Here is a 26,447-nt window from a genome sequence, read left to right as displayed (position 1 = left end):
TACTTGAGTAAGTTTATTTTCATTAAATGAAATGTGTAAGTACGTTATAATCTAAGAGAACATCCTTTTCAACACTCAGTAATAGGGTAACAATGTGTGGTTTGATCCGTAACAAAATTAAATGAAAATGTTAACCCTATTCACCACATAAGAACCAAAATATATATATTTTGAAATATATATAGGAACATTTTGACTCACAAAACGTATAAGTCATGAATAATATGCAATGAACATGTACAATTTTGAAACTTGAATTATTTTTACTTACAGAAGTGAAGTTCTTAAGCATTTAAAAACAGATTTAGCCTCAGAGCCTAGTACCCTAGGTAGACTGATTCACAGTAGGATTCATTATTTCATCAATTGCTTTCCAGCAGAGCAAATAAAACCCACAATATGGCCAGACAAGTATCTAAGGCCAAGTGCAGGACAGATTACCACACCAGCCACCATTCCATGGCTTTTTTTATTGGTAGATTTCAAGGGCCCATGTCTTGACTGAAAACTAAGAACACTTGTTTGGTGTTTAATCTAAGAATGTTCCATGCAGTCTCTTGAGAAGTATTGATGTGTCGGGACTCAGTCAAACTAAGTTAAGGCTATTGCTCTTTGAGGCAATTTAGAGAAGCTCACTTGATGCTAAAAGACTCTTTTATGCTTCTTTCTGCCTGTTCCTTTGAGATCCATTTCCAGGCAGGGGGAATATCTGCAGGCAGTGCACCATACTCTTCGGCAAAGTGCTTGTTGAATTTTGCCATCACAAATTTCCAGTAGTCCGAGGCCTGTATGCTGGAATCCGCAGGAATAAGCCAGTCAGGGTAAATGTCCCGGTATTTCTTGTAAGGATGCCACTGTCCACGTGTTTCATAGCATCTGAAGGAGGTATCATTGAACACTGAAGAGGAGCAGATGTCCGTGACAAGATTTCTTGAGCCCTCAAACCTAACACGACCAAGTCCCTCTGGTCGATGTATTGATGCACAGTGGTCTGTGTGGGCCTCTCCTCCTGCCTCGCACGGTGCCTTGCAGAATGGACACTGCTTCCCACAGCCAAACACTTTTGTGAACAGCTCATTCTGTGGCTTGATGTTCTGTCTTTCCAATTTCGTTTTCACATCCTTTGCTCTTTGGAACTCTTCTCTCAGCGACTGTTCCATCTCCACTACAGATATTTTAAGCCAGTGGACAAACGATTCCTGGTTGGAATTGTTCAGGATCATGGTGGCTTCCAACGCATCTTGGGGAAGCACCAGCTTCTCTCCTAGGAGGCTGCATATGTCCTTAATGAATTCCTTTATGTTGCCCTTCTCATTCATCTGTGCTTTTGTGATTGCCTCAGTGATGACACTGATGATCCCTTTGAGTTGACAATCTTCCAAATCAAACATTTTGTTTCCTTGTGAGAAGCGCTTCAAGATTTCATCCAAAATCCAATTCTTGACAAAGCCTTCGTAGTCACAAATGTACCTCACATAGTTAGCAAAGTTGAATTCTGACAGTAGTTGCTTCAAGATAGAGGACTGGAAAAATGTCCGAGAGCTGAATTGAAAGGCATTCTGTCCCGTCAGCATTACATCAACAATTTCCAGACCCAGGGAACTGGCAACATAGGCTTTTACTGCTGGTTTAAGACACAGGGTGGTGAACTGCTCAGCTTTCTTCTGACACTGATCTTGTCCACTGATCAAGTCTTTGAAGTCTTCCAAGTATTTATCTTTGAACTGTTCAAGGCACAAACGAGGATTATTGTCAGTTATGAACTTTTCATGCAGATTCTGGAAGGTCCTGGCTGCAAACCCACAAATGTGCAATTTGATGTTCAGTTCAAATTTGAGGCTTGTGTCAAGTTCTTTGTTGGCATCCAGCTTCTCTTCAATCATGTGCAGAATCTCTTGTATGTATGTTTCATGGTAGTCTGTTTTCTTTTGGACCTTCTCGAACACAAACTCTTTGCATTTGGCTATCAGTTTGTCTGCCATGGCCTGGGTTTTTCTTGTGTGCTCATCCATGTAAAACTGCTTTACTATTTTCTTGAAAACCCCCTCTGGAGAGACTATGAAGGGTTCTTCTCCATGATCTTTAAGTTTCACTTGGTTCAGCTTTTCATTCACTGAACCTCCCTTCTGCACCATGTTAGACCGAAGCTGGTTGAAAACATCACTCAAAACATCTCGTGGCCTCAATCCTTCAAAGTTGGATAGCTCATACACGGTTTCCTCCCATACCTTTTCAAATTCTCTATCAAGGTCCTGCTCAGACCACTGAGATTGACTCTTTCTGCAGTCCTCAAGCAACCTCAGCACTTTTTTCTCCATCACGGCTGTGTGGTTCTTCTTGATTGTGTCAAGCTTGATCATTCCTTTTCGAATCTCAAAAGAAGCTTCCAGTTTACTCATTATAGAGTTTTCCATCTCCCTTTTCATACCTTTGGTGCTGTTTGCAAAATCCTCTCTGTATCTCTCCACAAGATGGACATGGCCCTCTGTTTGTTCGAAGTACTTGGTCAGGTTGTCAAGAATGGTCTTCTCCCATTTGACAAGTTCCGTTGAGGCTTCCATTTTCAATTTGCTGTGAAAATCCCTCATGTTATCCATCTGGTATTTCATTGCAACTGTCCCAAAGTTGGAGATCCTTGTTTCAGCATTTGTTGTCCATGTGTGCATGTGCTTTTTGAATGACCATTCCCACTTACTGAACTCAATGCACAACTTCATGTAGGCATCAGCCACCAGGCTGTTTCTGAAGCTGAAGATGAAGTTTTCATACTTCACAGCATTCCAAAGGCTTTTTGTCCACTCCAGAAAGTCCATGATGTTCCCAGGGGCCTCACAGTCCTGGAAAACCTTGATCATGTTCTTTTTGAACTCGTAGATGGACTCGCTGTACCCGGCGCTGACAGGTGCCATTGGAGGGTTACCATGCCAAAGTCCAGGGATGTACCAGTTACCAGTCTCTGGGTTGTACTCCATCACATCTGTGAAGATCTTGTTCTCTTCCTTGTTTTCCATTCTGGCTGCTGCCTGGGTCATCTCGTTCAATTGCTCCAAGAGCATCTTCCGGTCTCTCATGTTCTTGTCGTGTGCCGAGACATCTGCCACGTTCTGGTGGACGAACTGACACTTGGGCTTCTTTCCCACCTCTTTCATCCGGAGAAAAGCATGGACAACAATTTGAAGGATGTCCTTCATGTCGGTCGAATTCTCCATGGCAATATTAACAATTGTGACATCACTCAGCCCAACAACTAGAGTGGCTAGCTCATTGTCGTGCTCATAGCTGTCATTCAGCTGTGCCAGCTCTGGCGACTTCAGTCCTTCTGTGTCGATGATAACTAAAAAATCGCAGTTCAGCTCCTTTTTGAAGTCGTCTTTGACTTTGATGAGAAGCATGAAGGCCCCTCTTGTGCATCTGCCGCTACTGACTGCGAACTGCACTCCAAACATTGTATTCAGTAGAGTGGACTTTCCTGTGCTCTGAACACCTAGAACAGTTACCACCAGGATCTTGTTCTTCGGCTGCACTAAGACATTGAGCTGATGCAGCACATCACTCACCCATCTCAGAGGTATGTTGGACGCGTCTCCGTCCACCAGCTCCAGAGGAAACCCATCCAGAAGCAGCTCAGCACATAGTCTGGGCAGGTGCTGCATTTGTTGCCGTGACACATCAGTTTCTCTGAGTAAGACAGAAGACTCATAAAGTTGACCCATTTCACGTAGGAAATGCTCGGTTCCCAAAGAACTGTTTGAAATCTGTATGTCAAGGTCTGCAATTTCTTCTTTGTTTTCAGAAGAGTTCTGGCACTTCTCTTTGTACTGCTCTCTGAGGCCAGACAAGTTTCTACGAGACAGATTGTCCAGGTTCATTCGCATCCATTTCAAGAAGTAGGACCTTTCTAGCCCTGTCCTTGACATTGCATTTATGAAGCAAGACATTGCACCTGATATGTCATAGTTTCTCTGCTTTTTCCTGAGTTGTATCTTCTGTGATTGGAGATCACTTTTATACATCTCTATGTTCTGATTCCTAGCTTTCCGCAGTCTGCATTCCTCCTTCTCTAGACGTGCCAGCTCCTTCCAGACCTGTCCTTGCAAGCGAAGCTGACTTTCCTTATACTGTGGTATGTCATGTATGTTTGAAGTAATTGCATCAGCATTTTGCTTTGCACTTTGACATTCTTGGCAGTCCTCGTCAACCAAGATCCCAAGATTGTGTGCCACTTCAGCCATCTGCTCCAATGGCATTCTGGACGTTGAACTCTTGATCACCTGACCAACTGCGTTTTGCAGCTTCTTCACAAAGTCTGCATCATTCATCTGTTTGTTCTTCAGGATGACGTTGCTCGTCTTCAAGTTCAGCTCTTTGGCGGTTTTCTTCAAAGCATCAATGCTGAAGCTCTTGCTCTGTGGGTTACCCACTAGAAACAGCTGTGCCTTGGTGTTTTGGCTGGTCAGTAGCTTGTACTTGTTGTCCAGGTTGTCAAAGAACACAAAGACTGCTGCGGAAGTCTGACAAAGAAAGGAGTACTGGGTCTCAAACAAACTGATGTCCCCTCTCAGATTAGCTACAGCTACAGGTTCACCAAAGATGTCAATGTTCTTGTTCCCACAGGGAAGGTACCAGCTTATCTCAACCAATCCATTGGATATCCTCCTTGGACTATCACCACATTCCATGTCATGGTGAACAAACGTGTTGTGATACTGTTGGGGATTACTCAGAAGCTTGTTCAGAATCTGTGACTTGGACAGAGAGCACTCACCCAATCTAACAAAAGAGACCATGGGGAGGTCAGAGAGAACAATCCTGTCTTCAACAAATCCTCTTGGGTCTGACAATGAATGAGGTCTAAACTTCTTGATAATGTCTCGCATTGCCCAAAGCATCAGCATGCACTGTTTTGTGTCACAATTGGGGAGAAGTAGGGGCACAGAAAACTGACACATTGACATTTTCAAGACCATCTCTTGCTGCAGAAAACCATTAGAGCACAGAAAGAGAGCAGTAACAACGTCTAAGGGGTTTACAACATTACTAGAGTCCATGTTATCAACTAGACTCTCCAGATCTAGGTCTATGTTGCAAAATGAAGCATCACAACTTTCCTCGCCACCTGATGAGGTACATTTCACACTCCTAGCTGTTACATTAACCATCATTAACCTCTTCAAGAAAGTCCATGGTAAGGCTGAGAGAGTCTGAGCGGGTTCATCTGTGACGGTCTTCTCATCGATCTGCAGCACGGTGCTCAGGGCGAGCTTCTCTGTGTAGTGTTGCTCCAACCCCAGGTCCAACAGCAAGCTCTCCAGGTGGGTTTCTGTGGGGGGAAAGATAGAGATATTTGATCAGGTGAATTTAATAAATATTTTTTAAATTAAATCTGTAAAGCACAACCCTTATTTTATAGATGACATATCAGAACAGGCGTAGACTGGCCATCTGCCATTTCGAGAAAATGTTAGAAAAACATTTGGCAGCATTTACAGCTGTGAGTCTTTTTGGATAAGTCTATGGGCTTTGCACACCTGGGTTGTACAATATTTGCCCATTCTTCAAGCTCTGTCAAGTTGGTTGTTGATAATTGCTAGACAGTCATTTTCAAGTATTGACAATGATTTTCAAATAGATTTATGTCAAAACTTTAAGTTGGCCATTTTGGAACATTCAACGTTGTCTTGACGTTGAATGTGGCGTTGTGTTTTAGATTATTGTCCTGCTGAAAGGTGTATTTGTCTCCCAGTGTCTGTTGGAAAGCAGACTGAACATGGTTTTCCTTTAGGATTTTGCACCTGCTTAGCTCCATTCTGTTTCTTTTTATCCTGATGACAAGCATACCGAAACAGGATGCATGTTTTGGAATATTTGTCTTCTGTAAAGACTTCTTTCTTTTCACTTTGTCATTTAGTTGAGTATTGTGGAGTAACTATAATGTTGTTGATCCATCCTCAGTAGTCTCCTATCACTGCCATTAAACTGTTTTAAAGTCACCATTGTCCTTATGGTGAAATCCCTGAGTGGTTCCCTTCTTCTCTGGCAACTAAGTTAGGAAGGACGCCTGTATCTTTGTAGTGACTGGGTGTATTGTACACCATCCAAAGCCAAATTAATAATTTTAGGCTCATGTTAACCACTATTATTACACACATAGTGAGTCATAGTTAAAACTTTTATATGAAGAACAATTCTCATTTAGAAGGCTAACATCACGTTACATTTTTTCACAAATAGTTTAATATTTACTCATTCATTTTATCCAACATCTATATGTAAATCTGATCATTGAAAAGTGTACACAAACAGATACAGTAATGTGGGTTTCCTGTCCTTCATGAGATCACCAAATGAAACACTCATCACGACTGTCCTTTAAGTGTCCACACCACTTGCACATTCTCAAAAATAGAAATATTGTTTAAATATTCAAACTTTTGATGTCCAAAGGTCTCTCTGTGTTCCACAGTTTACACTCCAATCTCAAACACTACAGAGCATAGGGGCAGCGTATTTTACGACCGGCTTACAGCCGACTTCCTGCTCTCCCCCTCTATGAGAAAGAGCACGCTGTAGAGCAGACCCACTGTAACCTGATCCTTCTAACAGTCACAGGAGAGTTATGACAAGTACCGACAGGATGTCACTGTGTGTAGACAGCCTGGTCTCATAAACTGGATGCACTGTGTGTGACGAATGCAGAGAAGAGCTCAAACCAAGTTCTCATCCCACTGGATTCTGCATTTACATGCCATAGCTTGCACATAACCAACAATCATTTATATGTCAAGACAAGGTTTAGGGTGTGACTTCTCATAAATGTTCATCTGTTTCCCAGAACTGCCTGTTGGTCTATTGTTGAGCGGCTGGTATCACCCCCACCCCCCCCTCCATTATTGCTTAACACATTGCGTTGGTGTCAACCATACTTTTATTCAGTCAAATCCAGCTGAACCCAGTTATATCTGTTGTAAATGTGTTTTTTTATCGTAACAAACTGTGTCTAAAGTTTCATGACATGTATTTGAGACTTTAACAGTTAACATGGACATGGGAGGAGATCCTGTATGGTAAGAGACCCTGGAGGCAGGCTGGGGAGTATCGCCGTCCACGGGAGGAACTGGAGGCAGGCTGGGGAGTATTGCCGTCCACGGGAGGAACTGGAGGCAGGCTGGGGAGTATCGCCGTCCACGGGAGGAACTGGAGGCAGGCTGGGGAGTATCGCCGTCCATGGGAGGAACTGGAGGCAGCTAAGGCGGAGCGGCAACAGTATGAGGGAACACGGCTGGCAAGGAATCCCGAGAGGCAGCCCCCAAAACATTTTTGGGGGGGCACACGGGGAGTGTGGCTGAGTCAGGTTGGAGACCTGAGCCAACTCTCTGTGCTTACCGAGCATTGACTGGTCCTTGGTACTCCGGTACCCCGGTACCCCCTGTATATAGCCTCGCTACTGTTATTTTACTGCTGCTCTTTAATGATTTGTTATTTACATTTTTTACTTTTCTATGTTTTACTTAACACTTATTTTTCTTAAAACTGCATTGTTGGTTAAGGTCTTGTAAGTAAGCATTTCAATGTAAGGTCTACACTTGTTGTATTCGGCGCATGTGACAAACACATTTTGATTTGATACAAGAGATGAAGGCGAGCCTTGAAATGAGTGTTGAGAAAGCCGCAACAGTTGAAAAATAAACTAAAAAGTTTAAGGGTACAAGTAATGTTATCGAAGCTGACGATAATGAACCTAAAAAGGAGAGCTGTTGTTAAGAGAACTTGTTATACAGACTAGATCAATGCACGAAAATCAGGTGAATTCATGATTAAAGCGGTGCAGATCCCAGGCGATACTGTTGACCAAGTTTAAGGCATCGATACAAGTGCCAATCATTGCCAAATTCGCACCCATTAAAGATAAAATATTGGTTAAAAGCCGGGGCAAAAAAACTTGCCGGCTTTCAAAAAGGCCTGAACGATCCGTTCCAAAAGGAAATAGCAGAACGACGCAAAGTGCTGTACCCATCTTCAAAGACAATAGACTAAAAGGCGAGTAGCTCTCATAGTCAACAAGCTATACATACATTGATAACTGTTTCAAGAAACCAAGACCACTCCATGGCTATTCAAAATGAAATGGAAATCAAAACCTTTCAATGGTAGGGATTGTAATATAGAAAAATAAATATTTAAAAAATACAATTTATGAAGAAACTACACAGTGCATTCAGAAAGTATTCAGGCCCCTTCACTTTTTCCATATTTTGTTAAGTTACAGCTTTATTCTAAAATTGATTCAATAGTTTTTTCTCCCTCATCAATCTACACACAATAACACATAATGAAAAAGCAAAAACAGGTTCATTTTTATACATTCGCAAATGTAAAAAATGAAATAGCACATTTACATTCAGACCCTTTACTCGGTACGTTGTTAAAGGCACACCTGTATTTGGTGTGCCTTTATCACTGCAGATCCTCACAAGCTCTGTCAGTGTGGATGGGGGGGCGTCGCTGCAGAGCTTTTTTCAGGTCTCTCCAGAGATGGGCCATTCAAGGATATTCAGAGACTTGTCATGAAGCCACTCCTGTGTTGTCTCGGCTGTATAATTATGGTCGCTATCCTGTTGGAAGGTGAACATTGGCCCCAGTCTGAGGTCCTGAGCGCAGAGGAGCAGATTTTCATCAAGGATCTCTCTGTACTTTGCTCTGTTCATCTTTGCCTTGATCCTGACTAGTCTCCCAGTCTATGCCACTGAAAAACATGCCCACAGCATGATGCTGCCACCACCATGCTTCACCATAGGGATGGTGTCAGATTTCCTCCAGACATGAAGCTTGGCATTCAGGACAAAGAGTTCAATCTTGGTTTTATCAGACCAGAGAATCTTGTTTTTCATGGTTTGAGAGTCTTTAGGTGCCTTTTGACAAACCCCAAGTGAGCGGTCATGTGCCTTTTACTGAGGAGTGGCTTCAGCCTGGCCGCTCCACCATAATGGCCTCATTGGTGGAAAGCTGCAGAGGAACTCTAGAGCTCTGTCAGAGTGAACATCGGGGTTCTTGGCCACATCCCTGACCATGACCCTTCTCCCCCGATTGTTCAGTTTGGCTGGGCAGCCAGCTCTAGGATGAGTCTTGGTGGTTCCAAACTTCTTCCATTTCAGAATGATGGAGGCCTCTGTGTTCTTGGGGAAATTCAATGCTGCAGAATTCTTTTTGGTACCGTTCCCCAGATCTGTGCCTTGACACAATCCTGTCTCGTAGCTCTATGGACAATTCCTTCGACCTCATGGCTTGGTTTTTGCTTTGACATGCACTGTCAACGGTGGGACTTTTTATAGACAGGTGTGTGCCTTTCCCCCAAAAAATTATGGAAACCCAAAGGAATCATACCTATCTGCCCCAGTGACTTTCCATGTCACCTTTACACATACAGTTGAAGTCGGAAGTTTACATACACTTAGGTTGGAGTCATTAAAACACGTTTTTCAACCACTCCACAAACGTCTTGTTAACAAACTATAGTTTTGGCAAGTCAGTTAGGACATCTACTTTATTTTCCAACAATTGTTTACTGACAGATCATTTCATTTATAATTCACTGTATCACAATTCCAGTGGGTCAGAAGTTTACATACACTAAGTTGAATGTGCCTTTAAACAGCTTGGAAAATTCCAGAAAATTATGGCATGGCTTTAGAAGCATCTGATAGGCTAATTGACATAATTTGAGTCAATTGGAGGTGTGCGACTTGCTATAGACCACCCTCTGCCCCCAGCTGTACCCTGGACACCATATGTGAATTGATTGCCCCTATCTATCTTCAGAGCTTGTGCTGCTACATGACCTAAACTGGGACATGCTTAACACCCCGGCCATTCATCAATCTAATCTTGATGTCCTCAATCTCACACAAATTATCAATGAACCTACCAGGTACAACCCCAAATCCGTAATCATGGGCACCCTCATAGATATCATCCCAACCAATTTGCCCTCCAAATACACCTCTGCTGTTTTCAACCAAGATCTCAGCGATTACTGCCTCATTGCCTGCTTCCATAATGGGTCTGCAGTCAAACTACCACCCCTTATCACTGTCAAACTCTCCCTAAAACACTTCAGCGAGCAGGCCTTTCTAATCGACCTGGCCCGGGTATCCTGGAAGGATATTGACCTCATCCCGTCAGTAGAGGATGCCTGGTTATTCTTTAAAGGTGCCTTCATCACCATCTTAAATAAACATGCCCCATTCAAAAAATGTAGAACCCTTCGTTCACTCCAGACCTGACTGCCCTTGACCAGCACAAAAACATCCTGTGGCGTACTGCATTAGCATCGAATAGCCCCTATGATATGGAACTTTTCAGGGACGTTAGGAACCAATATGCACAGGCACTTAGGAAAGCACAGGCTAGCCTTTTCAAACAGAAATTTGCAGCCTGTATCACAAACTCAAAATAGTTCTGGGACACTAAAGTCCATGGAGAAAAAGAGCACCTCCTCCCAGCTGCCCACAGCTCTGAGGGTAGGAAACACTGTCACCACCGATTTATCTACAATAATTGAGAATTTCAATAAGCATTTTTCTACGGCTGGCCATGCCTTCCACCTGGCTACCCCTACCCCGGTCAACTGCGCTGCACCCCCCACAGCAACTCGCCCAAGCCTCACCCATTTCTCCTTCACCCAAATCCAGTTAGCTGATGTTCTGAAAGAGCTGCAAAATCTGGACCCCTACAAATCAGCTGGACTAGACAATCTGGACCCTCTCTTTCTAAAATGATCTGCTGAAATTGTTGCAACCCCTATTACTAGCCTGTTCAACCTCTCTTTCGTATTGTCTGAGATTCCCAAAGATTGGAAAGCTGCCGCGATCATCCCCAGCTTCAATTCCATACAACTCTCTTTCCGTGGCCTCCGACTGCTCTTAAATGCAAGTAAAACTAAATGCATGCTCTTCAACCGATCGGGGCCGCACCTGCCCGTCCGTCCAGCATCACTACTCTGGATTGTTCTGACTAAGAAAATGCGGACAACTACAAATAACTAGGTGTCTGGTTAGACTGTAAACTCTCCTTCCAGACTCACATTAAGCATCTCCAATCCTAAATTAAATCTAGAATCGGCTTCCTATTTCATAACAAAGTCTCCTTCACTAATGCTGCCAAACATACCCTCGTAAAAATGACCATCCTACCAATCCTCGACTTCGGCGATGTCATTTGCAAAATAGCCCCCAACACGCTACTCAACAAATTTGATGCAGTCTATCACAGTGCCATCCGTTTTGTCAGCAAAGCCCCATATACTACACACCAATGTGACCTGTACGCTCTCGTTGGCTGGCCCTCACTTCATACTCGTTGCCAAATCCACTGGCTCCAGGTCATCTGCAAGTCTTTGCTAAGTAAAGCTCCGCCTTATTTCAGCTCACTGGTCACCATAGCAGCACCCAGCACACGCTTCAGCAGGTATATCTCACTGGTCACCCCCAAAGCCATTTCCTACTTTGGTCGCCTTTCCTCCCAGTTCTCTGCTGCCAATGACTGGAACGAACTGCAAAAATCACTGAAGCTGGAGACTCATATCTCCCTCATTAGTTTAAGCACCAGCTGTCGAGCAGCTCACAGATCACTGCACCTGAACATAGCCCCTTTGTAAATAGCCCATCCAACTATCTCATCCCCTTACTGTATTTATTTATTTATTTATTTATCTTGCTCCATTGCACCCCAGTATCTCTACTTGCACATTCATCTTCTGCACATCAACCACTCCAGTGTTTAATTGGTATATTGTAAATACTTCGCCAACATGGCCTATTTATTGCCTTACTCCCTTATCTTACTTCATTTGCACTCACTGTATATAGACTTTTACTACTGTATTATTGACTGTATGTTTGTTTATTCCATGTGTAACTCTGTGTTGTTGTATGTGTCGAACTGCTTTGCTTTATCTTGGCCAGGTCGCAGTTGTAAATGAGAACTTGTTCTCAACTAGCCTACCTGGTTAAATAAAGGTGAAATTAAACAAATTTAAAAATAAAAGTACCTTCCTTCAAACTCAGTGACATCATGGGAAAATCAGCCAAGACCTCAGGAAAATAATTTGTAGACCTCCACAAATCTGGTTCATCCTTGCGAGCAATTTCCAAACGCTTGAAGGTACAATGCTCATCTGTACAAACAATAGTACGCAAGTATAAACACCATGGGACCACGCAGCCGTCATACCGCTCAGGAAGGAGACTCATTCTGTCTGCTAGAGATGAATGTACTTTGGTGCGAAAAGTGCCAATCAATCCCAGAACAACAGCGAAGGACCTTGTGAAGATGGAGGAAACAGGTACAAAGGTATCTATATCCACAGTAAAACGAGTCCTATATCTACATAACCTGAAAGGCCGCTCAGCAAGGAAGATGCCACTGCTCCCAAACCGCCATTAAAAAAATCTAGAATACAGTTTGCAACTGCACATGGGGACAAAGATCATACTTTTTGTAGAAATGTCCTCTGGTCTGATGAAACAAAAATAGAACTGTTTGGCCATAACAACCATCGTTATGTTTGGAGGAAAAAGGGGGTGGCTTGCAAGCCGAAGAACACCATCCCAAATGTGAAGCACGTGGGTGGCAGCAGCATATTGTGGGGGTGCTTTGCTGCAGGAGGGACTGGTGCATGTCACAAAATAGATGCATCATGAGGATGGAAAATTATGTGGATATATTGAAGCAACATCTCAAGACATCAGTCAGGAAGTTAAAGCTTGGTGGCAAATTGGTCTTCCAAATGGACAATGACCCCAAGCATACTTCCAAAGTTGTGGCAAAATGGCTTTAGGACAACAAAGTCAAGGTATTGGAGTGGCCATCACAAAGCCTTGACCTCCATCCTATCGAAAATGTGTGGGCAGAACTGAAAAAGCGTGTACTTGCAAGGAGGCCTACAAACCTGACTCAGTTACACCAGCTCTGTCAGGACGAATGAGCCAAAATTCACCCAACTTATCGTGGGAAGCTTGTGGAAGGCTACCCAAAACGTTTGACCAGAGTTAAACAATTTAAAGGCAATGCTACCAAATACTAATTGAGTGTATGTAAACTTCTGACCCACTGGGAATGTGATGAAATAAATAAAATATTAAATAAATAGTTGTCTACTTTTATTCTGACATTTCACATTGTTCAAATAAAGTGTTGATCCTAACTGACCTAAGACTGGGTATTTTTACTAGGATTAAATGTCAGGAATTGTGAAAAACTGAGTTTAAATGTATTTGGCTAAGGTGTATGTAAACTTCCGACTTTAACTGTACCCTGCGTGCTCTGTCATTGTGCTGAGACAGCGCAGCGGAGATACAGATTTTACGCCAACCTGTCACTCAATCATTTGGATCTTTTTGCTCTATATATAGGAACATAAAACTAAAACTGAGGGGGCACAAGTTTCAACAGAGGGGGCTAAGCCCCCTTTTGCCCCCTTGTGGAGCCGGGTAAGGTTCACACATTATTGCAGGAATCATACTTGAGTAAAAGTAAATATAGCTTACCTTATAGCCTACCCAGTAAAATACTACTTGAGTAAATGTCTAAAAGTATTTGGTATTAAATATAATTATCAAAAGTAAATTAAATTGCTCAAATAATATACTTAAGTATCAAAAATATTAATATTTCACATTCCTTATATTACAGTTTTTCTCAGTCGCTTTGGTGCATTTTTCACATCATCTCTAACATGTGCAAAATAATAAGTGCATTTCTCAGAACAATTTGTACAAACTGCAATATACAATAGATATGTTTCTAAAGCTAGTCAGTCAATAAAAATCCTTAGTACATCTCTCAAAAGTAAGTATTCATGCCAATGATCATGTCAGTGTCATCAGAATGATAAGTCATTGAGTCATTGTTCACGAACAAGGTCATCAAAATGTTTAGGCATGTTGTCAATGTAACTGTGTACTTTGACAGTATTACCTGATGTAAACTTAGGCTACAGTTTGGATGACAGTTACTGTATTGAAAATGCACAAGGCTGCACTTCTATGGCATGTATCAATTTCAACAGTACTATTTACATATTACTGTATGTGGGTTATTGATTGAAAGAGACTGGACAACCCAAGGGGCACAAAGCAAAAAAAACTAAATTAGAAAGAAACACAGGAAACCACCCCTAAGGCACAACTTTGCCCGCAGCACTGTTGTGCTGTCTCTACACATCCAGACGTTCCTGTCTGTCGGCCCACATATTCTCATCCACATCACACCGGATATTTTCCCTTCCAATGCAACGTGGAAAGAATCTTTTGGAATGCCTTATCCATCCTCTGCAGGCGTCTACTGTGATGTCCTCACATGCTGCATCCATTGCAGCCAGCAGGGTCATCTGTGTGTGTGGCTGACGATCGTACACCTTCCACCTCCATGCTGAAAATAACTCCTCAATTGGGTTAAGGAATGGTGAATAAGGTGGGAGGAATTCTACGAGCATCCTCGGGTGGGTCACAAACCATTGCCTTATGATGTTTGATCGATGGAAACTCACATTATCACAAATGACCACATACTTTGGCAAATCCTCTCTAAACAGACCCCTCTCATCATCAGGGATGAGAGCCCTGTAGAGTCTCTAAAAAGTTGAGTAGATGCTGGGTGTTGTATGGCCCTATAAGGGGGATATGGGTTAAGACACCATGCTCCGAAATAGCAGCACACATGGTGATATTTCCTCCCTGTTGGCCTGGCAAATCCATATTGCTAGGAACATGGTGCAAATAGCCTCCTCCTGTTGAGGTGTGAAAAGGCGTCCTCTGCCACCGGTTTGAGGTAATCTTGCAGTCAGTCCTATGTGGGGGAAAATGCAGTGATGCATCGCACACTTTCACATAGACAAAAACTATGCGAACACACATTTTACTGTAAAACATTGCAACTCTGTGTTGTGGTCTGTCTATATATGCTTGCCAATTGATTCTTCATGAGATGCACCTTTGAGAAATTTAGACAACTGGTTGATTGTTGGTTGAACTAACACTTTACATTCCTTCATGAGTGAGGGTCAATTTCACCTGCACGGTTCATCAATTCACGTTTTTGTACAAAAGGTCTAATAGAAATGTGTAAAACTATGCTTGACAGTTTATGACAAATAGTTCAACAATTTTGCATGTAATGGCTTATGCAAGGAACTAATGCCTAGATGTTTTGAGGGGTAAGACTATTCAACAGAGAACCATCTACTATATTTTGATCAACATGACATGAGCAATTGATAACGTGGAAAAAAGCTGACACTTGTACATTATCAATTGCAATTTGTTCAAAGGAATAAGAAATTGCTTTAATGATGTGCACAAGTGACTAGATGATTTGGAATTTGTACAAGTAGTATCAAGAATTACACTTTTGATCTAAGAAATGCATCAAAGTGACTGAGAAAAACTGTAAGCAACCAGACAGCACAATTTTCTTGTTTTTTAAATTTATGGATAGCCAGGGGCAAACTCCAACACTCGCATAATTTACAAAATAAATCCACCAGATGAGAGGCAGTACGGATTACCTGGGACATTCTCTTGGCAAGTGTGTGAATTGGACCATTTTCCTGTCCTGCTAAGCATTCGAAATCCAAAGGACTTTTTGGTGTATGGAGTAAAAGGGAAATGTATGGAGTAAAAGGGAAATGTATGGAATAAAAGGGAAATGTATGGAGTAAAAGGGAAATGTATGGAGTAAAAGGGAAATGTATGGAGTAAAAGGGAAATGTATGGAGTAAAAGGGAAATGTATGGAGTAAAAAGTACATCATTTTCTTTTTAACCTTTATTTAACTAGGCAAGTCAGTTAAGAACAAATTCTTATTTACAGTGACGGCCTACCCCGGCCAAACCCTAACGACACTGGGCCAATTGTGCGCCGCCCTATGGGACACCCAATCATGGCCGGTTGTGAAACAGCCTGGAAACGAACCAGGGTCTGTAGTGACGCCTCTAGCACTGAGATGAAGTGCCTTAGACTGCTGCGTCACTCGGGAGCCCTATAAGAATGTTGTGGAGTAAAATTGAAAGTAGTCAAATATAAAAATAGGAAAGTACAGATACCCCCAAAAACGACATAAGTAGTAATTGAAAGTATTTTAGTTCAGTACTTTATACCACTGCATTCTAGTCAACACAATGCGCCACGCCAATCTCGCCACAGTGCAGACCTTTATGTAGGCCCTCGGATCTTTATTTCTATTATTTGCTTGTGCATTACAAATGTTATTTTTTTTATGTCAGTCACTGACAGTCACTGAATTAGTCCATGTCAGCTAAACATTTTTAGATTGGTAAAGCCCCGGGATACCCAGGGATGGGCAACTGGCGGCCCTCCGTTCTGTAGCCCTGCGGATCCATTTCCCAAAAGAATAATAACAACAACCAAAAATAAAAAATGAATTGGGGGGGGGACTTAGTCAATGTCTTAACTTACTTAGTCGATGTCTTAACTTACTTAGTCGATGTCTTAACTTACTTAGTCAATGTCTTAACTTACTTAGTCGATGTCTTAACTTACTTAGTCGATGTCTTAACTTACTTAGTCGATGTCTTAACTTACTTAGTCGATGTCTTAACTTACTTAGTCAATGTCTTAACTTACTTAGTCGATGTCTTAACTTACTTAGTCGATGTCTTAACTTACTTAGTCGATGTCTTAACTTACTTAGTCGATGTCTTAACTTACTTAGTCAATGTCTTAACTTACTTAGTCGATGTCTTAACTTACTTAGTCGATGTCTTAACTTACTTAGTCGATGTCTTAACTTACTTAGTCGATGTCTTAACTTACTTAGTCGATGTCTTAACTTACTTAGTCGATGTCTTAACTTACTTAGTCGATGTCTTAACTTACTTAGTCGATGTCTTAACTTACTTAGTCGATGTCTTAACTTACAGTTGAGAGTTAGAATAGTAGAATACTAGGGATGCACCTTTCCCTTTGAAGATAATTTGATACGTACAGTCCATTTAAATTGAGAAAATAAATGCATTAAAAGCATTTATGTGAAGATTTGTGATTGACAAGGACAATTTGATGTTGGACAACAAACTTTAAATCATGCTTAAGACTGATGAAAGGCAACGTTTGTACTGGTGGGGTTGGCGGGACTCTTAAATACATAATGACTAGGTCACAGAGAGGAAGTTTCCATGACACTCTGCAGCTTGCAGTCTCATGGCCTATTCCCAGGAACTAACTACAGTACAAGGTGTTATTGTATGTGTGTGTCCCTCACAGAAAAAAACATGAGAAATGTAACGTGAAATCACGTTTTCACATGTACAGTTTCATGTCATCACATGTTGTCACATGTTATCACATTAACTTCAAATAAGATCACATTAACTTAACATAAGATTGGGTTTTATATATGTGGGTTTTCAAGTTTAACATTATGTTGTGAAGAATATCACAATTCACTGTATAAGTTATGAATGTTTCTTTTTGCTCAAAGTTTTCAACTGCCTGTATATATTAGACTCTAATAATTAGAGCTATTGATACTCACAGACTAATCTGCTGCAAATAAATTAAGAGAGGTACATTTCAAGTACCACCAGCAGAGCTATTGTAGTATGGGGCCATGTTCAATACGCAAACGATGTGGGAGGATGCAGATAGAAAAGCAATGAATAGAGTTGTCGTGATTCCTTATTCTACATCCCAGAGAGGCATGTTTCTTATACAAAATAAATGTATATCTGAAAGCTGGCCAACGTTGTGTCCTGCTGAACATGGCCCTGTTAAGATGTCTGTTTAATACCTGCTACGGCAGCATCCATTGGTTGAGCTGGCTCAGACTTTAGAACGTCAGTTTGTGCTCTGTGAGATGAATCCTCTTCTTCCCCAAGGTATAAGTCACATTCCTGCAAATTAAGAAAAAAAATCCAAGATTTAACAAGTTAAAATAAATGGGAGTTCATCAGCCAATCGAATAATTTCAGAATTTCACACAGGGGGCTCTTTGAGACAAAAACAGGGAGACTTTGTTCAGCTGGAAATGCAATCTAGTTTGTATTGTCACATGCTATTCCCACCTGGAAGTGGGAACTATGGAATTTTCATCCCAAATTGCCCCACTCACTCTTTAACAGCGACATTACTGCCCCTCGAGCCAGGTCTAACTCTTGAGGACTTCTTGTTCGTTCATTTTATGGGCTGAGAGAGGAGATAGCTTTTCCTTCTAACACAAATAATACTTTATAAAATATTTAAAGTCATTTTAAAATAGTAATTACCATCAGAGTGATACAAATACAGCAGTTCGGTCAATAGTCCGACTGTCACAACTCCTACCGAAGGTGGCCCCTCTTCCTGTTCGGGTGGCTCTCGGCGGTCATCGTCACCGGCCTACTAGCTGCCACTGATCCCTTTTCCCTTTTCTGTTTTTTTCATTTGATTAGTAACACCTGTTTCTTGTTTAGGTTTAGTTGGACTATTTAAGCCGGTAGGCCCGCCTGCTCTTTGTTCGGGCTTATTTCATTTCCAACTGTGTATTTTGTGTGGTAGTGCTGGTTGTTTTGGATTTTCCCTCTGGACTGGTGTGGTCCTGGTTTTGGGCGATTGTTTATGTGCGCCCAGTTTCTTGGCGAGTACATTTTTCCCGGTGCGTAATAAAGCGCTACTCCACCACGCCCAATGCGTTACAGAAGCCTGCACCCCAAACGGAGTCAGCAGGAGCAGCGCCCACCCCCCTTCCATCGATGGAGGATCCAATCCAATCCTCCATTGGATTGGGTCCGCGATGGACCAGATGATGGAGCGAATGGACAGATGGGAGAGGAGTGGTCTCCCGACTTCACCTCCGGCTCCTCCGACATGTCCACCTACTCCATCCCCGGCATCCGGCTCCTCCGACAAGTCCACCTACTCCTTCCCCGGCATCCGGCTCCAGCGCACTTCGTTTTGCGCCCCCGAGGGAGTACGATGGAGCGGCAGCTGGGTGTCAGGGGTTTCTACTCCAGCTCGAGTTGTACCTGGCTACCGTGAGGCCGACTCCCTCGGGGTAGGAGAGTGTGAGCGTCCTCATCTCCTGCCTGACGGGTATAGCTCTGGAGTGGGCCAACGCGGTGTAGAATGGCCCAGACTCGGCGAGGGAGCACTATCCGGAGTTCACCCGCCGTTTCCGGGCTGTATTCGACAACCCTCCGGAGGGCCGAGCAGCGGCTGAGCGACTAATCCACCTTAGGCAGGAGACGAGGAGCGCGCAGGACTTTGCGTTGGGGTTCCGGACCTTGGCCGCTGGGGTCCGGGTGGAACGATAGGGCCCTGATGGACTACTACCGGTGCAGCCTCCGGGAGGACGTCCGAGGGGGCTAGCGTGTCGGGAAGCCACTCTCTCCCTCGATGAACTTATAGACATGTCAATCCGGCTGGGCAATCTGCTAGCTGCCCGCTGGCGTTCAGAAAGGGTTTTGTCAGTTCCACCTCCGGGCCCTCTCGCTCCCATTCCTATGGAGTTGGGGGAGGCATGTTGAGGCTCCTCCTGCACCAGCTGTGGTCGGAGAGGACACACGGCCAACTGGTGCTGGGGGAGCTCAGCAGGGAGTCGAGAGGGCAGGCAGAACACTTCTCGGTCACCCCAGGTGAGTCAGCATCAAACTCACCCAGAGCCCCCTGTTGGTCACATGTTTGCGCTCATTTTTTCCCTTGATTTTTCTCCCTCTTCCCAACATAGGGCGCTAGTCGATTCAGGCGCAGCTGGGAACTTTATGGATCGCGGACTTGCCCTCAAGCTGGGATTCAGCTGGTGCCGATAGATCCCCCCTTTCCGTGCACTCCTTAGATAGCCGGCCATTGGGGTCAGGGCTGTTCAGGGAGGCCACAGTTCCACTGGACATGGTAACGCAGGGGAATCACAAGGAGCGGATTAGTCTCTTCCTTGTTGATTCACCTGCGTTTCCAGTGGTGCTGGGAATTCACTGGCTGGCTAATCACAATCCTGAGATTTCATGGAGACGGGGATCTCCGAGGGTGGTCAGAGGAGTGTTCAGGTATGTGTATGGGAGTTTCTACCAGTGCCACGTCGGTGGAGAGTCCAGACCAGGTTTCCACTGTGCGCATTCCCTCTGAGTATGCTGATTTGGCTATCGCCTTCTGTAAGAAGAGGGCGACCAAATTACCACCTCATCAACAGGGGGATTGTGCGATAAACCTCCAGGTAAACGCTGGGCTTCCCAGGAGTCACGTGTACCCATTGTCACAGGAGTAGATGTTGGCTATGGAGACGTATGTCATGGAATCTCTGGAACAGGGGTACATTCGGCTCTCCATTTCACCCGTCTCCTTGAGTTTCTTTTTTGTGAAGAAAAAGGAGGGAGGTCAGCGTCTGTGCATTGATTATAGAGGTCTCAATTCCATCACAGTGGGGTTTAGTTACCCGCCACCTGTCATCGCTACGGCGGTGGAATCATTTCGCGGTTTTTCACAAAACTGGACCTCAGGGGGGATTGTGCGATTGTGCGTATTTGGGAGGGCCACTATGAGTACCTCGTCATGCCGTATGGGTTAAAGAATGCTCCAGCCGTCTTCCAATCCTTTGTAGACGAGATTCTCAGGGACCTGTGCGGACAGGGCGTGGTTGTATATATCGATGATATCCTGATCTATTCCGCCACACATGCCGCACATGTGTCTCTGGTGCGAAGGGCGCTTGGTGCTTGGTCTCCTTCCTGGGTTATCGCATTTCCATCTCGGGGGTGGTGATGGGAGTGTGACCGCTTTAAGGCCATGCGGAATTGGCCGACTCCAACCACGGTGAAGGAGGTGCAGCGGTTTTTAGGGTTTGCCAATTACTACCGGAGGTTTATCCGGGGTTTTGGCCAGGTAGCGGCCCCCATTACCTCACTGCTGAAGGGGGGGCCGGTGCATTTCGATGGTCGGCAGAGGCGGACAGAGCCTTCAATAGGTTGAACGCGCTGTTCACTGATGCGCCCGTGTTGGCGCACCTGGACCCCTCTTTAGCGTTCATAGTGGAGGTGGACGCGTCCAAGGCTGGGGTGGGTGCCGTGCCACCGAAACACAGCCCCTGCGCTTTCTTTTCAAGGAAGCTCGGTCTGGCGATGTGGGGGACCTGGAGTTGTTAGCTGTGGTAAAGGCCCTGGTGGTGTGGAGACACTGGCTTGAAGGGGCTAAGCACCCTTTCCTCATCTAGAGATTTAGGTTTACTATCTCGTATAGACCATTATTTTTCCCACAATAGTATTTTGATCTTTGAAAGCTGTATTTTTCCCACAATAGCATTTTGATCAATGGTCACATGCTTGTGCTTCTCAAAATGCATCTCTCCCTCATACCTGCGGACAGTGGGGACAGGGAGTGAGAGTCAGCAGCCGACAGCGTAACAGGGACAGGCAGATACTTTCATAGCAGGAATTAACATAATGCAGAGGCTATTAAAGCTGACCAAATAATGGATTTTTGAACAATTTACGGGAGCGTTGTTATATTTTCTTTCTTTAAATCACAGAAAATTACTGATGTAAGCTAAATGCTTCGGTAAGAGGAAGGCAATGTCGGTGCTGGTAATTTTCGGTTTATCTTCCCAGGTCTACTATAACACTAACCACACCACAACAATGCAATAAGGCACAGGGGCATGTGGTATATGGCCAATATACAACGGCTAAGGGCTGTTCAAACGCACAACTCAGCGCGGAGTGCCTGGATTCAGCCCTTAGCCGTGGTATATTGGCCATATACCACAAACCCCCGAGGTGCCTTATTATAAACTGGTTACAAACGTAATTACAACAAGAAAAATAAAGGTTTTGTCATACTCTCAGGCAATCAGCATTCAGGGCTCAAAACCTCCAGCGTAAAACTACATTTTAGTCATTTAGCAGACTTACAGAAGCAATTAGGGTTAAGTGCCTTGCTCAAGAGCACATCAACACATTGTTCATCTCGTCGGCTCACGGATTTAAGCCCACAACCTTCCGGTTACTGGCCCAACACTCTTAACCTCTAGGCTAAGATGTAATCGTTTAACCATCAGTTACCTATAAACAAGTGTTAAGAACATGTCAAAACAGAACAGCTCAAACCAAGCTACAACTTTAGCTCATCAGGTTCAAACAAGGTAACAAGACACTTGTCAAGCTCGGTCTAAATTCACTCTCTATTAGCAACGTTCAGCTTCAAAATAGTCAAGGGCAGGAAGCGGTATAGCTCATTTCAACAGGAAGCTACACGCACACAGGCTCAGCTCGCCTCCACGCTATTGCCCTCCTTTTCAGCCTTAGCAGAGTTGCAAAAAAGGTGTAACAGAAAGGTGCAGATGATGATGGCACCAAAACAGCCTCTCTTTTTCTCTGCCCATCATCTGTCTATCTTCACCAACCTGGTCAGACGACCATGTTAACCAGCAGTGAGGCCTCTCCTTACTGCTTCTCAAGACATTTCCAGTCCCTTTTCTCTCCACCCTACTCTCAGTCTCTGGGCAATAGACAACTTTAGCCTCTGCTCCGTCTGCCTGAAGGGGTATCCTCGGTGGTGCTATAGTTTTACACAATCTTGACATTATGCAAAGCATCTAGCAATCTGAACAAATATGAATGCCCTCCAATCTGGACACTGTCCTCCTGTACCGATGTAAAAGCATCAAAAGTCTTTCTTTGAATTTCTATCTCCTTTCCTCCTTTCTCAAAACGCATCAGAGATCCATTGCATTGCATTTAAGGAAGGGGGTGAGGAGAGAGGACATGAGGAATTGAGAAATGATTTATGGTCCAACCCCAAGTGTCACAACCTACCTCTTCATTTATATCCATTAGGAGGGTGTTTTCAGCCACGCCACTCTTACCCCCGGTCAAAGGTCAAAAACTTTCAGATGGCCTGGATCTGAAATAAGTATGGGATAATAGATAAGTTAACCAATGTAACAATGCTAATTAAATAACCTTAGGTTTTTTTAAAACAGCATAAACTTCCATTACAAGTGTTGGTAAAAACATTAATAGATGCTTTATTGTAAATGGTCACTGGGGCGGCAGGGTAGCCTTGTGGTTAGAGCGTTGGACTAGTATCCGAAAGTTTGCAAGTCCCCAAAATGACATGGTAAAGGAGAACCAGTATTATCAAATGAATTAATGATCTAGAAATGGTATGTTATTGTGGCACTCACTAACCTTTTTGCCAGAATTTACTTCACTGACAGGTAGCAGTATGACAAAATACCCAGGCAGCACATTTGGATCCTTGGAAGTTGAGGGACCATACATTTTTGCTTTTTGATTGGTTCTGGGAACGAAGCCATTTTGGAGGCTTTTTCTAAGATAAAAATAGACCGATAAAACTGAACGTTTGTAAAGCTTCTGAGAACGAAAGTAAATATTTAGCCTGTTCTGGGAACACACATTGTTTGGTTGCAGGGAGGCTCTGAAAATGTTTTACTATGGTTCTCTGAAAGTTTTCCAGGGAGGTTTCATTAACATTCTGAGAATTAAAATTATAGGTTATTATTTGAAAATAATGAATAATGTTATGAGAACATGTTTCAATAAGGCTTTTAATAACACTGCTAGCTTAGTGTAATGGATGTGAAATGGCTAGCTAGTTAGCGGTGGTGCGCGCTAATAGCATTTCAATCGTTGACGTCACTTGCTCTGAGACCTTGAAGTAGTGGTTCCCCTTGCTCTGCAAGGGCCGCGGCTTTTGTGGAGCGATGGGTAACGATGCTTCGAGGGTGACTATTGATGTGTGCAGAGCATGGGCGAGGGGACGGATTAAAGTCATACTGTTACATTAGTTTGGGTTAACTGTTTTGAACTCCAAGCACAGATAGAACACATGGAACTTCATTTAGTTAGGCATTAATAATGCAAAAAAAAAAGTTTTATTGTAGCACATGGTCAGTGAGATTCAAACCTATGATCTTCTGTTCTCTATTCATGGGATTATTCCACTGTGCCACCAGGATGTAGTTTTATGCAGTTAAGAACAAATTCTTATTTTCAATGACGGCCTAGGAACAGTGGGTTAACTGCCTGTTCAGGGGCAGAATGACAGATTTGTACCTTGTCAGCTCGGGGGTTTGAACTTGCAACCTTCCGGTTACTAGTCCAACGCTCTAACCACTAGGATTCCCTGCCGTTAGCATGCCATCTCTTTTTTAAACTTATACAATCCATTCATTTTATTCTATTCAAACAGACCCTATTTCAGAGGGAACAAGTACTCATTAAGATCAGGTGTGGCCAATAATTGGAGGAAGCCAACACACCTGAACACACTTAACAAGATCGAGGCTAGAGAGGAATGTAAGTTTTTAAATAACATTCTTATAACGTTACCAATGTTTTCTTGTGGTTTATGGTAAGTTTCTTAATGTCCTGAGAACATGACTTTAAATAGAACCACAAGGAAACCTGCAGAAGTAATGAAATTCCCACAGAAAAACGGTTGTTTCTTAACCTTCTCGCAATAATTTGAGAAGATTACTTCAAATAGAACCATGAAGAAACCTGTAGGAAGCATTTTGCTAAAGTAAAAATATGGGTATTCTGCACTATTCCCAGAATATTGTGGGAAGGTTGTATGCAAAATAACCATAGGTCAACCATGGCTCTCACCAAACTCGAATAAGCATATGGTTCTTGGATTGTTAACGTTATGTGCTAGCTGGGTACATATTTAGTTTTCACTCATAAAACAGCCATGACTCTCCTCTCTTCCTCCATTGCATTTCAAGCAAAACGGATGTCCCTCACAAAGCGTGAGACATCGAGGACACTTCATTTACAGCAAATAACCTGCCACACAACAAGAAGTACGCTACTAAATCTCAAGCTGAAACTCGTTTGCATTGCATGTGTAACTCTAGGCCACGTAGCATATTATGAATATTTACATTTGCCATCATGCATGTGTGCACACGTATATATGACTGTTGGAATTGATGATGCAGAGCGCACCGATTATGCTAATGATAGCCTAACAACAAGCCTCACAATGTATTTTAAAGGCTTCTATTGACGTTATTAAAACACAAAACAAACAACTTGTCTATTGCCTTGATGATTTAAACTATTATTTGAAAGTTTAATGTATTCTTACCAGCATATCACATACTTTCCGCGAACCAGCTCACCTCAATACATCTTCCAGGGAGTTCAGCAATCTAATAAAAATGTGTTTCATTTTCACCATAAAATGCTCTCGGAGTGAGGTGGTGGGAGGAACCATATGAAACGAGAAAGACTATCCTCCATGACTGACTGTTTTATGACCAAATGTGGTGTTGTCGAAGTTTGATTTTGTAATGAACATTTTAAAAGCAAGGATAAAGTTTTGGTTCAGTCCGTCCAATATTCTTTCAGTTTCGTGTTTCTGTAAATTGGAAGCAAGCAGTTTTGTTTCGACCAACAGTTTACAGATAAGGAAATAAGGATTATAAATTAGAAACAGATCACGTTAATGGATATATAGGCTTGTATCTGTACAGTGTGTTCTGATCACAGCTCAGGGAGGCGATGGTGACCATAATCCCTCTATTTCACCAGGAAGGCCCTACAGTGGCATGTGTTCATTGATGTCAAAGGAAGGCGATAAAATATTTGGCCAATTAAAAAAAATACACAGATATACACATTAGCAGTCAAAGGTTTGGACACACGTAGTTGTAAAGTTGCTAAAAAGTAGTAAGTAGTTGCAAAGTTGCTAATTAGTTAAAATTGTCTGGGATGAGATTTGAACATGCAACTTTAGAGTTGGTAGCTGTTCAGGTTGCAACACATTCATGCCCATCCAGCCATCCAGCCATTCTTCTGAACTTTTATTTCCCTCACCAACATTAAACATCAGCTATCTGAGCAGCTAACTGATCACTTCAGCTGTACATAGTCTAACTGTAAATAGCCCACCCAATCTGCCTACCTCATCCCCATACTGTTTTTATTTACTTTCCTGCTCTTTTGCACACCAGTATTTCTACTTGCACATCATCATCTGCTCATTTATCACTCCAGTGTTAAGTTGCTAAATTGTCATTACTTCGCTCCTATGGCCTATTTATTGCCTCCCTCCTCATGCCTTTTGCACACAATGTATATAGACTTGATTTTTTTCTACTGTGTCATTGACTTGTTTATTGTGTTATTGGCTTGTTTATTGTTTATTCCATGTGTAACTCTGTGTTGCTGTCTGTGTCACACTGCTTTGCTTTATCTTGGCCAGGTCACAGTTGTAAATGAGAACTTGTTCTCAACTAGCCCACCTGGTTAAATAAAGGTGAAATAAAAATCAAATAAATGTAAAGAACAAACCACCCTCCTTTCGTTTCTGCCTTAAGTAACCCATCTATCTAAGGTAACCAGTTCTACAGCTGCACCATCGAGAGCATCCCGACAGGTTGCACCACCACTTGGTAAGGCAACTGCTCGGCATCCGACTGTAAGGCGCTTCAGA

General features: G+C 43.0%; 1 protein-coding gene across 1 annotated transcript; it reads right to left on the bottom strand.

Annotated features, from left to right (window-relative positions):
* LOC124007901 (up-regulator of cell proliferation-like) lies at nt 1-25,477 on the bottom strand. Its single transcript, XM_046318762.1, has 4 exons — nt 25,098-25,477; nt 22,796-22,883; nt 17,806-17,908; nt 1-5,320 (listed from the first exon to the last, which is right to left on the bottom strand). Exons 2-4 carry the CDS (start codon nt 22,811-22,813, stop codon nt 633-635), a joined length of 4,809 nt encoding a protein of 1,602 aa, XP_046174718.1. The 5' UTR covers nt 22,814-22,883; nt 25,098-25,477; the 3' UTR covers nt 1-632.
* Nucleotides 25,478-26,447: the final 970 nt, after the last annotated feature.

This window comes from Oncorhynchus gorbuscha, linkage group LG21 (assembly GCF_021184085.1).
Source record: "Oncorhynchus gorbuscha isolate QuinsamMale2020 ecotype Even-year linkage group LG21, OgorEven_v1.0, whole genome shotgun sequence".
Lineage (NCBI taxonomy): Eukaryota > Metazoa > Chordata > Actinopteri > Salmoniformes > Salmonidae > Oncorhynchus > Oncorhynchus gorbuscha.
This window is presented reverse-complemented; position numbering and strand designations above follow the sequence as displayed.

Excerpts from the sequence above, each read along its gene's own strand:
- LOC124007901 (XM_046318762.1), bottom strand. Across the intron at positions 5,321-17,805 it reads AATGGATGCTGCCGTAGCAG|AAACCCACCTGGAGAGCTTG; the intron begins GTATTAAACAGA and ends TTCCCCCCACAG.